Source organism: Loxodonta africana, chromosome 23 (assembly GCF_030014295.1).
Source record: "Loxodonta africana isolate mLoxAfr1 chromosome 23, mLoxAfr1.hap2, whole genome shotgun sequence".
Taxonomy (NCBI): Eukaryota; Metazoa; Chordata; class Mammalia; order Proboscidea; family Elephantidae; genus Loxodonta; species Loxodonta africana.
In genome coordinates, this window is record NC_087364.1 from 61,908,898 (window position 1) to 61,923,500 (window position 14,603).

General features: G+C 37.0%; 1 protein-coding gene across 1 annotated transcript in view; it reads left to right on the forward strand.

Annotated features, from left to right (window-relative positions):
* DIPK2A (divergent protein kinase domain 2A) overlaps window positions 1-13,408 on the forward strand; it is a 33,952-nt gene extending 20,544 nt beyond the window's left edge. Inside the window, exons 2-3 of the mRNA XM_023555450.2 lie at window positions 6,001-6,304; window positions 9,692-13,408. Of these exons, the coding sequence (XP_023411218.2) occupies window positions 6,001-6,304; window positions 9,692-10,023 (636 nt within the window). The 3' untranslated portion in view covers window positions 10,024-13,408. The remainder of the gene's footprint in view (window positions 1-6,000; window positions 6,305-9,691) is intronic.
* The last annotated feature ends 1,195 nt before the right edge of the window (window positions 13,409-14,603 follow it).

Sequence of the window (14,603 nt, forward strand, 5' to 3'; positions counted from 1 at the left end):
TTCTAAAATGTGAGAAATTCAGAGTTCTGAAATACAAGAATATTGGACTAAGGGGTTGTATCATGCAGCTTTGCTTTAGTTTGTCAGAGAAGTTGCAAGGATCAAAATACCCTTTGAATCCATTTTGACTGTTGGAATTATGGCATGGCCTGGCTTTGCCTCTTATTACTTGTGCAACGTTAGGCAAATCACTAACACTGTGCTGATAAGGAAATTGGACTAGATTTATCAGTCGTACCCTCCAATTCAAAAATCTATTGACCATGTAAAATATAATACCATTTCATTTTGATCCAGATAGGTGATAATGTTATTTTAGCATTTGGTGTTTACTTTCTGTCACTTATCAATAATAAGTGAAAACAAATTATAATGCTCTATGTATATACATGTTACCAAGTTTTTAATTTCTTCATTTTTCGTGCTTCTGGATACATTTCACATAGAACTGAGTCTAAAGTTGTGGTGACTAATTTATATATTCCATTGTAAATTAGAAATTACTAGGGGGCAGTTAACAATACATCTATAATTTAGTGCTTCTTGTCATTATTTGTATTTGTCTTTCAGTAGGTGATATGAAAATAAGCACATCTCTTGATGGGTGAATAGACTTTTAATATAATGGACTTAAATAGCAAGTATAAAAGTTTTTTGGTAAGCAATCTCTTTATAGTTACTAAATTTACAAAGCACATTTCATACCTTTTTTCTTTTGATCTTTGGATTGTCCTGATGATGACAGTGCTATAAACATTATTCTAGTTTTACAGAGGAGGAAACCAAGTCTGTGCAACTTAGTTACGCAGTGCATGAGATGCAGGGGTAGAGATGGGCCTCAAAATCTAGCCTTCTGATTTCAAGTCCGTTATTATGTTTGTACACTTTACCCATTGCCGTTGAGTCAATTCTGATTCGTGTGACCCTATAGGACAGAGTAGAACTGTCCTATAGGATTTCCAATATTTACAGAAACAGACTGCCACGTCTTTCTCCCACTTACATACTTTATTGTCCTTTAATTATGGAAATTTTATAAAATATTATACAGTATGAAAAGAATATAAAATATTGATGTCTTTAATTTTTAATATCAATTATGTACATTATCACCTGAATTCTGTTTTTTTCTTACAATGGAAAATGACCTTAAAAAAAGCCTGTTGCCTTTGAGTTGATTGCAACTCATAGCAACCCTACAGGACAGAGTAGAACTGCCGCATAGGGTTTCCAAGGAGCAGGGTGGATCTGAATTGCCGACCTTTTGGTCTTAACCACTACACCACTAGGGCTGCTTTCAGTTTTCTGTTACCCCCCAAAAAAAGACATGGTGATTTATCTTAGGTTTCATATTCAAAATACGTTTCCTTTTTTTAAAAAACTTTTTTTTATTATACTTTAGATGAAGGTTTACAGAACAAGCAAGCTTCTCATTAAATTAAACAGTTACTACACATGTTGTTTTATAACATTAGCTAACAACCCCACAACATATCAGCACTCTCCCTTCTCAGCCTTAGGTTCCCTATCATTAGCTTTCCTGTCGCCTCTTGCTTTCTAGTCCCTGGGCTAAGGTGCCCCTTTAGTCTTGTTTTGTTTTATGGGCCTGTCTAATCTTTGGCTGAAGGGCAAACCTCAGGAGTGACTTCATTACTGAGCCAAAAGGGTGTCTGGGGGCCATACTGTCAGGGTTTCTCCAGTCTCTGTCAGGCCAATAACTCTGGCCTTTTTTGGGGGGGAGTTAGAATTTTGTTCTACATTTTTTCTCCAGCTCTGCCCGGGACCCTCTATTGTGATCCCTGTCAGAGCAGTTGGTTGTGGTAGCTGGGCACCATCTAGTTGTACTGGACTTAGTCTGGTGGAGGCCATGGTAGATGTGGGCTAGTAGTCCTTTGGACTGATCTTTCCCTTGTATCTTTAGTTTTCTTCATTCTCCTTTGCTCCTGAAGGAGTGAGACCAGTGGAGTGTCTTAGATGGCTGCTCAAAGGCTTTTAAGACCGCAGATGCTACTCACCAAAGTAAAATGTTGAACATATTCTTTGTAAACTATGTTATGCCAGTTGAGCTAGATGTTCCCTGAGACCATGGTCCCCACAGCCCTTAGTCCAGTAATTTAGTCCCTCAGGGAGTTTGCATATATCTGTGGAGCTTCCATGACCTTGCCTTGGATATGTTGCGCTGGCTTCCTCAGCATTGTGTACTGTCCTACCCTTCATCAAAGTTACCACTCATAGGTTTTATGTTCTAAATTAACAGTGAAGGCATTTAATATTTCTTTAAATCTTAACACTTACCCATGTTTGACTTCAGATTTCCATTTGTTATTTTTACATTTTTAGTGATCTGTAGACATCTTTGGGTTGTCCCCAACTTAATATTTTAAAAAGATGAAGTAAGAGAAAAGTGAATATGTAGTTTTATGTTTTGTACTTTTATACAATCTTAAACTAATATTTACTTTCAAAGACCTTACATATTTACACTTCTTGTGACGTGCATTCATGCCTGATTAAAAGCCCCCAACAATTGAGCGAAGCACTTCCAGAGCAATTAGAATTGAAAGTATTCTGTTTAAAGGCTCCTTTCCTTCAATGGAAAAGCATTTGTACATATTTTTTTCAGTTGTAAATAATTCATTAAATTTATCACACACTATTTCTGAGTACTTTAAACTATGTACTTATTGTTCCAGGCAATTTGGAAATCATATTTTAAGTTTTTGTTTTAAATAGTAAAATGTAAACCTCAGCAGTAAACTCATCCTAGCTACTCTGTTTTATGAACTGTGAGGGCTGGTAATCACAAAGTAAGAACTTGTTTTTCTTATAGCTTGATATATTTGCAAATCCGGGCTGTAACTTCTTAAAATTGGATCTCTCCAGCTCTGCTTAACCATGGTAATTTGTTTGTAAGCCAAAATTGCTTTAAGAACAATTTTAAAATATTTTGACTTTGACCATTTTTGTTTGTTTTTTGGTACTACAGTGTGCTCAGTGGAGTTCTCCCATTAATGAAATCTATTTTGTTTAGACAATGAAAAAATAATTCTTGTTATAGCAGCAGTGAATTCATTTTTTAAAGTTGTTCTAAAAGATTATGTAGGTAGCAAGCTGTATGAAGGAATTATAGCATTCTTCTTACATTGAGGCCTAACAGGATTTCAGTTAACATTGTCAGAAACCACTGTATGAATATAAAGTTGCTCAGTGTGACATTTGGTCGGATGTTTTACCCTCTTCTTCTAGGGACTTGGGTGACAAAGTGTAGATTTGACTGTTGTCTGCCGGTTGGAAAGGCTCCAAAAACAAGGAGGCGTTTGTACATGTGCATATGTTGGCAGGGTTCCCTTCTCTCCTCTTGTCAAAGACCATTTTATTTTTACAGAGATATGTTTGTATCTGTTCTACAGTATGGCATGGGAAAAATATACCAGTTGTGTATTGGAGTTTTTTGTTTTCCTTTTTTGCACGACAGTGTTTGTCTCATATTTACTCATTTAGTGCTTTCACCTTTTATGTTGGGAACTTTACACATGAATGCTTATGGGAAAAAGTTAAATCTTCTATAACTTTGTTTAACTAAATCTTCAAGGTTGTGTAGGTAGCAGGAAGTTGAGGTACGAATATTAAATTAATAAGTTTGAACTTGAGAGGAAAAGTTGAGAATAGTATATGTTTAGTGTCTTGGTTTTATCCAGTGCTGCTATAATAGAAATACAACAGATAGATAGCTTTAACAAAGAGAAGTTTATTCTCACAAAATCCAGTAGGTTAGAAGTCTGAAGTCAGGATGCCAGCCCCAGGGGAAGCCTCTCTCTCTCTGTTGGCTCTGGGGGAAGGTCCTTGTCATCAGTCTTGTCTTGGTCTGGGAGCATTTCAGCTCAGGAACCTCAGGTCCAAAGGATGCGCTCTGCTCTCAGCACTGGTTTCTTGGTGGTATGAGGTCCCCAATCTCTACTTGCTTCCCTTTCTTTTTATCTCTTGAGAGATAAAAGGTGGTGCAGGCCACACCATAGGAAAACTCCCTTTACATTAGATCAGGGATGTGACCTGGTAAGGGTGTTACAGTCCCACCCTAATCCTCTTTAACATAAATTTACAATCTCAGAATGGAGGACAGCCACAGAATACTGAGAATCATTGGCTAACCAAGTTGATACACACATTTTTGGGGGGATGTAATTCAATCCATGACAGTTAGCAAACAGTGTTTTGCACTGCACATTGGATATGAGCAATCTGTCACGTTTCCTAATGTCACAGAGAAATAAAGAAGCCTCAGGTACAAGATTAAAAATGTGCTTAACCATGATTTCTAAAGGATCAGTAGGTAGGGTCTGAAATGTAATTGAATCAATTCACTTACCATATTTAAAGATTCATAATATCACATCTCAATTTTTTTACTTAGATCACAGAACTGCAGATACTAAAATTCAAAAAAGAGTTATATATACAAAGAACAAGTACAGTTATTGTTCATTGATTGAATTGAAAGGTAGCACACAAATGGAAATAGTTAAGTGATAAGATTACGGGTGAAGTTTAATCCTTAAAATTCTTTTTAAAGTTGATTACTGAGTTTTGGTGATTTTATAAAGCTCAGAGTAAAATTAATATTACGCATTTCCTTAAAGGTCCAAGGGGAAGAGCCTCATCTCTAGCTTCTTAAATCTGTGTAGTTTATTCAATGTTTTAGTAATAAAAGTAGGCCACATATATATTCCGTAGTGTTTTGTTTTGTGTTGTGATTATACGCAATACAGTAATACTGCCTTCCCAGTCTACTCTCTACTCTCCTGCAGTAGTTCAGTGTAAATAGCACCTTCTCCTAATTTTGTTTTCCCTGATTGAGGAAAGGTATTAACTAGCTGAGGGAATGATTCTGAAAACACATCTCCTCCTGTTCAAGTGGTCTTATCCAAGAAGTTGTGTAAAATATTACTTGGCAGCCTTTTTCACTCCAAAACTCATTTTGTAGTCATGGGTGTTTCATTACTTAGAAGGTACCTTAAATTAAGCCCGTCACTTTACGTAAGTCGAAAATGACGTGTTCGAGGTCATGGAAACGTTTTCTTTTGATTTGGGATAAAAATACACTAGTAGCTATCAATCCACTAGGAAACCTTGCCAAGATTAGGAGAATGAATAATTTTGAGGCTGGGCTAGGGAGCACAGAAAATGTGGTAGTAGAAGGGGAAGGAGGATGGACGTGGGACCAGAGGTGTTTAGAGGGGAAGTTGCATTGAAAGATACCAGGTTGCTCCTTATCAACCTTTGCACTTTACCTTCTTGGTGTCAGCTCAAAATTCAAGTTCATGCTTAAAAGACAAGATCCTTCTTAAAAGACCCATCCCTGAATTCTATCCCTGTTCCCTTCTGGACTCGGTAAAAAAAAAAATAAATAAAGTCCCTATTAAATGCTCCTATAGGACTTGTGCCACTTTTTAGTAGCTAACACTTAAACGATATTCATAATTGTTTTGTTTTTTTTTTTTGGCTTCTGTCTTCTATTCTAAAATGAAAGTCCTATCACTCCAGAGATCAACCATTTAGTATGCTGTTTTTGCTAGCTTAGCACAATGCCTGGTACCCAGTAAATATTGCTGGTTGATAGGTTTGTAGTATTGGTTGATTGTGAAGAAGGATTGGTTGAAGTCAAGAAGATGAAGGAGAGCGTAAACACTTTTAGACTTGGTAATTAAGAAAGTGTTTTGTCTTTCACTGATCAATTTGGTCCTGAGATTTTGATAAGCAAGACTTATCAGATCCTAATTTAGTTTTCCAATGTAAAGTTCTCTATTTACAATTTTTCTAGTCCATAGTTAGAAAAAAAAAAAAAAAAGAGGAATTTTATCTCTAACAAATTATTGAATACAACGAGAAAACCGGAGGTCATTCCTGGTAGAAATCTCTACTGAGAAGATCTAGGGGGCTAGGGTTAAAAAAAAGGATATCTTAATCAGAATCTCTTATAATATTAAGATAATTCTTTTGTAGAGTTTTCCATCTGATGAAGGTTGGCCATTTGCAAAATATCTTGGAGCTTGTGGAAGAATGGTGGCTGTAAATTATGTTGGAGAAGAACTGTGGAGCTATTTTAACGCACCATGGGAAAAACGAGTTGACCTTGCTTGGCAATTAATGGAAATAGCAGAGCAGCTTACAAACAATGACTTTGAATTTGCACTCTACCTCCTGGATGTCAGCTTTGACAATTTTGCAGTTGGTCCTAGAGATGGGAAGGTAATCATTGTGGATGCTGAAAATGTTTTGGTTGCTGACAAACGATTAATTAGACAAAGTAAGTACATAACTTTTAGATTTGTTTTTTTTTATACTCCTTTTTTCCTGTCAAAATAATGTTGACATTCATATGAAACAGGCTTTAATTTCTTCCTTAAATAATTTTGGCAGCCTTTTGTCTGCCATTCTTTGCTTTGTTTAACCAGTATTGGTAAACAAATATCATACTCTTAGTCAACACTGTTTCTCTATATTTAGTAAAATATCGTTTAATGTTCTAATGAACACGAATATACTGTGAGTGCGTATATGTGTGTGTACACACATCTTTAACTTATGATGTGCTGTGTATTGTGTTGTTTAGGAGCCTAAGGCAGAATTCAGTGTACATAGCTAAAGGCTACCAGAGAGACTGTACCATCCTCATGGAGCGCTTCTTCTATTACTCTGTGGGGCTGCTTGTAGTCAGTCTCAACACTGATGAACTCGATTTTGTTTATAACCATCTGGATAATTCCTGGCACTGCAGATCTGACTTAGACTTGACATTCTGATTATTACATCTCACCCAAAACCTTGATATTCAGAGGTGGGCAGAGTGTCTGAAGTGTTCTGAAAATTAAATGGCATAGGAATTTTAAAGTGTCAGGGACAAAGGCTGTAGCTCTATAACCGATCCAGTCAGAAAAAAGAAACCAAAGGGTTATTGCCTCACGGTGAAGGTCTTTTATTTTTTCTCCCTTCCCCTCCCCTCCCCTTTGTAGGAAGATCTTTTGATGAATAAACACCAAAGATTTGTGGCACCTGTAGAATGCAGTGAATGTGACAGTATATCAGGTTGACCCTTAATTTTTGCATTATCGTGTAACGAACCTGTTAAATACTTGATTTTCCTCAGTCCCTTGTTCTGATTCCACACTCAACACACAACTTTCTGATTATTTCTGCACTTGTCACGTGGATCCTTCCACAGGCAGTGGACACTCTCCTCCAGGGTTCCATTATTCTGGTACCTCTGCCTGCATCGAAGACGGTTGCAGCAGCTGGCATCATGCTTTTCTTTTTAATGTCTACAAGTCAGTGGGTTTTTAGTGTATTCACAGCATTGTGCAACTTCCCTACACTTTTTAAATTTTCATTCTGGGGCTTAAAAAAATGTTTTTTTTCTCAAATTCATTTTATGCAGGTATTTCAGGAATACATATTAAGGCTTTTATACCAGCTGAGTCCTAATGTTGGATGAATCCATCCATGTAGTTTCTGTATTCTTACATTTCATCTAGTGAGCATTGCTCCGGTGCTACTTCATCTAGCCCTGGCCGGTTAGTTTCAGATGTCTCATGGTGGGACTGTCTAAATAGCCGTGTTGCAAAAGGCGCTATTATTCAAGTGTTCACATTCTTTTCTTTTCTTTTTGCAATAAACGACCTGTATATTTTTTTTCACAAGGAGATTGAAGTTTTGCTGTGGAAACTCCCTTAGCGTCCTTCCCTTTATCATCTAAACCTAGTTAAAATAGCATCCATTTACCTGTCATCTTCAGACACACTAGATCCTTCTTTGAGAACTTGTTGCGTATGGTACCTTCTTCAGTTCCTCCCTTAATAACAAAACCCATTTCTGTGGAGTTAATTCCAACTCATATCGACCCTATAGGAAAGAGTAGAACTCCCCCCAAGGATTTCCAAGATGCGGCTGGTGGATTCAAACTGCCGACCTTTTGGTTAGTACCCGAGCTCTTAACCACTGTGCCACCAGGGCTCCTTAATAACCATAGACACCCATAAACAAGTATATAAGACCCATTCCTGCTTTAAAAACAAAAACAATATCCAACTCCAACTTGAAATTACTGCTTCATCTCCTGCCTTCCCTTGTCTCTCAGCTGTTTTGAAGTATTGCTTACTCTGCCTGCCTCTGCTGAACCTCCGTTCATTCCTCAACCCCTTAAAACCTTACCTAGATGTCTGCTTACCATTAAAAAAAAAAAATTAGTAACCACCTAATTGGCAAATTTGTGATGCGACTCTGGAGAGTAACAACTTCCTAAAATTCGTCCTTCCTTTGGCTTCCTCCAACTACTTGCATGGTTTCTTTTTAAAAACAGAAATCTGATCTTCTCACTCTTCTGCTTAATGTCTTTAATGACTCCCTAATGTTCTTCAAGTCAAATCCAGGCTCCTTACCATGGCATAATCCCTGTGCCTTGACCCTATTCTCTTTCATCTTTTAATGCCCTCTGTCCATTGATGCTTCAGTATTTTGGTTCCTCGAATGAACCTTTCCACCTCTGGGCTTTCCCAAATACAGTTCTCTCTGCCTGAAATGCCTCATCTTTTCTCCATATACAGCAAGCTACTTGTCCTCCAAGCCTTAGCTTAAACGTTACCGCCTAAAACGGACCATTCCTGACTACCATATCTAACAGCAGCGAGGGTTGTTTCCCTCATAAATCTTTGTACTGTTAGAAACTGCAGTTCCTTCATAGCATTTCCCACAATTTATGATAGAAGTGCATTGATTTACTTACTTCATAGTCTGTTTCACAAACTCGATTGTAAGCCAGTGAGAGGAGGGACCATGTCTGTTTACCATTTTATACCCCTGCCTGCCGTGGGGTAGCCATTCCAATAATTATTAACGGAATGAATGAGCTGCTTCTGTTTCTTTCGCTGGCCTCTTCTCTGCCAGCCCCTTACGTGGCAAGGTTCTACCCTCAGTCCTTTTTCTTTTTTCCTTTGCTTTCAACTCATCCTACACAAGTTCGTTCATTCCCATGGTTTCATCAAGCACACATATGCTAATGGGTTCTAAAAATATGTATACTGTACCTCAGAGTCCTGAGCTCTAAGTCTATGTATATGACATGTCCACCAGAACCCTTCACAGCTACTTGATACTTAAATTTTCTTTAATCCCCCACCCCACCTCCTCACCTGCTAAACCACATCATTTTTAATAATGTCAACCTGATCATCTAATTAGAAGTTTAAACTTTAATCATACACTCAATTTAAAATTTTTTTTTCACCACCCTGTTTTTCTTTCTGGTTCTTCTTTAGTTGCTGTTACCATCTTAATCCCTCCAGTGTTCAGGCCAGAGAGATCTTTCTTATAAAACAAATCATGGTCATTACCACATGAGATACAACCGATTTCTCTAGCCTCATTTGTAAGTCCTTCTGTACCCATGTAGCATGTGTCATGGTTCTGCGTGGCACTTGCCATGGATAATCAAAGTCTCTGCTAGAACCGGATCCTTCAAGCAATAAAGGCCTGGCACGGCTTGGCACTGGGAGGCACATATACTTAGATGTTTAAAATTAGAATACAATTCTAAGAGCAGGTACTATCTTGTTAATTAGTGAAACGTTATATTTTTGGAAGAAATGAAAACTCTATTTTAAAACATATTTTTCTTTTTCTGTTTCTCCCCCTTCCACAGATAAACCTGAAAACTGGGATGTCTGGTATGAAAGCAAATTTGATGACTGTGATAAGGAGGCTTGCTTATCATTTTCAAAAGAAATTCTTTGTGGTCGTGCCACGGTGGACCACAATTACTATGCTGTCTGTCAGAACCTCTTATCCAGACATGCCACCTGGCGTGGCACTTCTGGAGGACTACTTCATGATCCACCAAGCGAAATTGCCAAAGATGGCCGCCTAGAGGCCTTGCTAGATGAGTGTGCCAACCCAAAGAAGCGCTACGGCAGATTCCAGGCGGCAAAAGAACTGAGAGAATATCTAGCACAATTAAGTAACAACGTGAGGTAGTCTATGGTGAACTTTCTTCTTTTCTTTCTCCATTTTAATAGCACTGGCTGAAACTAATCCACCAAAAACTCTCTGGAAAAACAAAATTTGGAGGTATTAACGTTCAGAGGATGATAAACTTGCACTGATAGAACTCATGTTAACATCCATCAAAATAAGACATGACTTCAGAAATTACATGATACTTCTGCAAATAAATATGTTCTTACACTTCGGAGACTCGAGCTGTCCTTGACTGCTTTGCCCCCTGAATGCCTGAGTGGATTCCTGAGTATCGTTAAGCTATTGGAAATGAGTCTGATAGTCACATTGGCTTGTGTATCAAATGGTACATGGTACTTGACATAGTTCGCATTAGTCTCATGATTTTGTGAATCTCACATTTACGTTGAATGTCAAGTTAGATTGGCCTGTTTTATAGGCCACTTTTCCTTCAGACATAAAGGGTTTTTTCCATTTTTATTTTTTTTATTAAATTTTACACATTCAGGTTATTGTTGGTGTTCATTTAAGTTTTGACTAGTTTTCATTCAGTACTGTGTGGTATATATTTACTATTAGAGCAGGATTCCCAGGTTTACTGTCTTTTTTTCTGAAAGCTGAACATTTTATTGTGTAAATACTTCCCCGCCTCCCGCCGCCGTCTGTGGTTTCACCATTGCATGAGATTAAAACAAACCACGAGATTATTTCAGGTTATCTAACAGTTACATCCTTCTATGCCAGTGATTATAATTGTACACTAAACATGAAGTTTGGCATATGTTGCAAAATTGTTGGCTTGCCCTTCACCTAAAACTTTAAGAAGAATATACTAGCAATCTACACCTTGATGTTAATTTTGGTTCAGAAAAAAATATAACCCAGGATTTTTTAAAATGCTAACTAGTGCAAGATAGTAATACATACGCCAAAGAAATATTAGACCTAGTCCCACAGCTAGATTTTAAAATAGAATTGGCCACCTACTGAATCTCACCATTCCATTTCCAGTACTTTTATTTTGGCACTTTCATTATTAACTTCAGATCTCCGCAGTTACTCTTGAATGTTGAAAAATCAAGGTACTGCTTTCTAAGAATATGTAGCTGAACAATAGCCTCCCTTTTATTCATTGGCAGTTTGGCCACATTAGCATGGTAGCCACCATTTGAATTTAATCAGGCATCATAACCTTTTAATTATCGATGGACTAACAGTTTTTCTTGGAAAGCAGACAGTTTAGCCAGTCTGCCCACCGAGGTCTTCATCATCCAGTTGTCATTCTGAACATCAAAACATCAAATTTAAATGTGTGGATAAAAATTACCATGAATGTGAAATCCGTAGGCTATTTAAGAAGTGTTACAGTATAAGCTGCCTATTATTAATGTAGGTAATATTTCTCTGTTTTACTACTTTTGTTTACAGCAGATTTTGGTGCAGTATGCAGTGTTTAGTTCTAGACTGACCTTATTCTAAATCAGAAAGTGATTAAAATATGCGCAACCAAAGCCAAGTTCTTCTTTTCTTTTTCATTCGTACAGCAACTATTTATTGAGTATCAACTTTGTGCCAGGCACATTACTAGCTGCTACACGCTGTCTGAACATGACATACGGTTGAATAACTTTACAATAATTATCAAATACTTTACTGTGGGTATTTCTTAAGTTGAAGTAGCATTGTTTAAATGATGATGATGGGTTCATGTTGTTTTACTGTTGTGATGGAAATTCTGCTTTGTACCATCAAAAGGAGGTTGCTCTACAGAAGAGCAGGCTGAAGTCAATAAAATTAATCCCAGTTTGAAAACTGGAGGGAAAAGGGTAGGAGCTCTCCATTATAAAGTGGACCGCATTATGTTGATTTTTATATATCAATATATCACATATACCACCACCTTGCCCTCAATGACCATGTGAGTGCTGGAAATTTTAGTAAGCTGACTTTTTACGACTTTAGAAGACTTTTGAGGGGAGTAGGTTAAAGTTACTTGTCAACATTCTCCTCTTACTCAAAACTTCATACGTTCTCAAAACAGAGCACCTTTTATATTTGATAAATATTCATTACACACCTTAGAATGCTAGTCACAGAGGGGTTGTCTGTGATTTAGCAAACGTTTATCTAATTTTTTTTGCAAGTGTGATTTTGATTGCAAAACAGGAAGTGAGAAAACACTGCCAGCAGTGATTGCTATTTGAGGTAGTTTTTATAACTACTATTTCCCCCCATGAGATTGCTGTGTGGGATTTCTTTTACCTTTGGAAAAGGTTGAGGAGAAGATAGTCAAAGAATTAGGAATAAAAATTACAGGGAATAATATGTATGTGAAAAGCAATAAATATTTTGTTGACTTTGCTATCAAGATGTTCACTATCAGATATTTATTATACAGCAGCAATTTATATTTTTAATCATTGCCCATGAATAGACACAGTGAAATATTTTTGAATCAGACATTTGGGGTTTGTATGTGCATTAAAATTGTCTTTTGTACTGTAAGTTACTGTTTAATTTGAATATTTTATCAAAACTGTCTCCCTGTGCCTTTATAATATAAAGTTGTTTCTACAACTTTTAATGATCTTAATAAAGAATACTTTAAGAACTGTACTTTTCAGACTATCTCTTAACTCAAATATCCTTATTTTCCTGAGTGGAAAGTGAGGTTGTAGATAAGTTTGGTTTTGTTTTCTTAATCCCCCCCTTTGCCTATATTTTGTTATAATTTTGGGAAATTGGTTGGATCGAGTCCCTGGGTGGTGCAAATGAAGAATGCCATTGGCCGCTAACTAAAAGGTTGGAGGTTCAAGTCCACTCAGAGGTGCCTCCGAAGAAAAGACCTGGTGACCTACTTCCAAAAATTCAGTCATTGAAAACCCCGTGGAGCACAGTTCTGCTGTGACACACATGGGCAACTGGTATCTGGTTGGGTATGAATTGGGCTTATGGTGTGTGTATTTTGTTTCGGTTTTCTGTACTAGCTTTTTTTTTTTTTTGAGCTCTGACTTTTAAAAGAGGATAAGAAAATTCATTATTGAAATTTTTAGATGTATATAAGGGAATAATGAACAATAGTGTAACGAATTCCAACTTCAGAAGATAGCAACATGTCGCCAAGCTTGTTTTATCTGTGCTCCTACCAACTTATTTCTGTTTTATTTTGAAGCAAATAGGAGACATCACATCATTCGATTCATATGTACACACTAGGCATTTTTCTCCCTAACAAAACCACAGTAACATTTTACATCTCTGAAGTTAACAGCAATTCCTCAGTATCACCGAAACAGGGAAGTTCTCAAATACCACTCTAGTATTTTCTCAGAATCTAATTGAAGAGGTTCCCACTAGTTATATATATGGAACAGTTATATTATCAGTAACAATTGAAATGGGTTGAAACACATTTAATATGTAAATCTGTGCGTTCAAAGTGATGGTAAAAAGAATGGCCAGAAACAAGCCAACTCGGTTACCGTTAAATGGGTATTAAGTAATTGCTCTGAAAACCTGTAAATTGAAGGGAAAGAAGCGTTTATTCTGCCTTACCTTGGGATAATCAAGTAATCGATGACAAGTTTTTTTTTTTTTTTTAAGGGTTACTTCAATTAATAAATGCAGGAGTGGTAGTCTATTCACTGTTTTGCAATTTCTAATGAATTGATGAATCTAGGTAATGATCATCAATGACTGCTGAAGCTGTGAGGTCAAAAGCTGGTGAGTAACTTTGTATGGATGGATCAGGGTAGCAACACCTGTGCCCACTGGGCAATCTCACCATAATGATGTGCCTTCTGGTACCACACAACGCAAAGTCCCCAGCATCACCTTTGAAGTGTCTTACGAAACTAATAGAACCTGAATCTGATCAAGCCCCTAGATCTATCCATTAATGAAAAATCCAGAGCAGAGAGGGACACGTTAAAGAACACTGGGTGTGCAATCAACAAAATTCAGAATGTGGGCAGTTCTGTGGGATATACTTGTTTCGGAAACCCTGGTGGCATAGTGGCTAAGTGCTACGGGTGCTAACTGAAGAGTCCGCAGTTCGAATCTGCCAGGCGCTCCTTGGAAACTTATCAGGCAGTTCTACTCTGTCCTATAAGGTCGCTATGAATCGGAATCGACTCGATGGCAATGGATTTGGTGTTTGGTTTTATACTTGTTTCAGGAGTTGCAATGAAAAGGAGCAAGAACTTTTACATAGAGAAACAGTTCAAATCAATGCAATGTGTTACCTTAATATCCTGATTTGACTAGATCAACTTAAAGGGAAATTTGACCGTTTGACTAACCTCATTCACTTTAATTTTTTACTTGCTTTAAAATGTAAAAAAATCATAAGGGTACCGATTCTATGTAAATTATAGTTTACTATTCTACAGTAAGTTAATTATAAGTCTAAATTTTAATAACGTTTTAGTCTTCCTAATATGGCAGGTTTTTGTTTGTTTTGCCCATTGTCTCAAAAATAGTGGCAGAGCTGCAACTCAACATTTATTCTCTGATTCACTTCATTCTTTCTACTATCATGTTGCAGCTTTGAAGAATCAGAAGCATGTAGTTGAAGGTAGTTACATAGAAATTAGTTA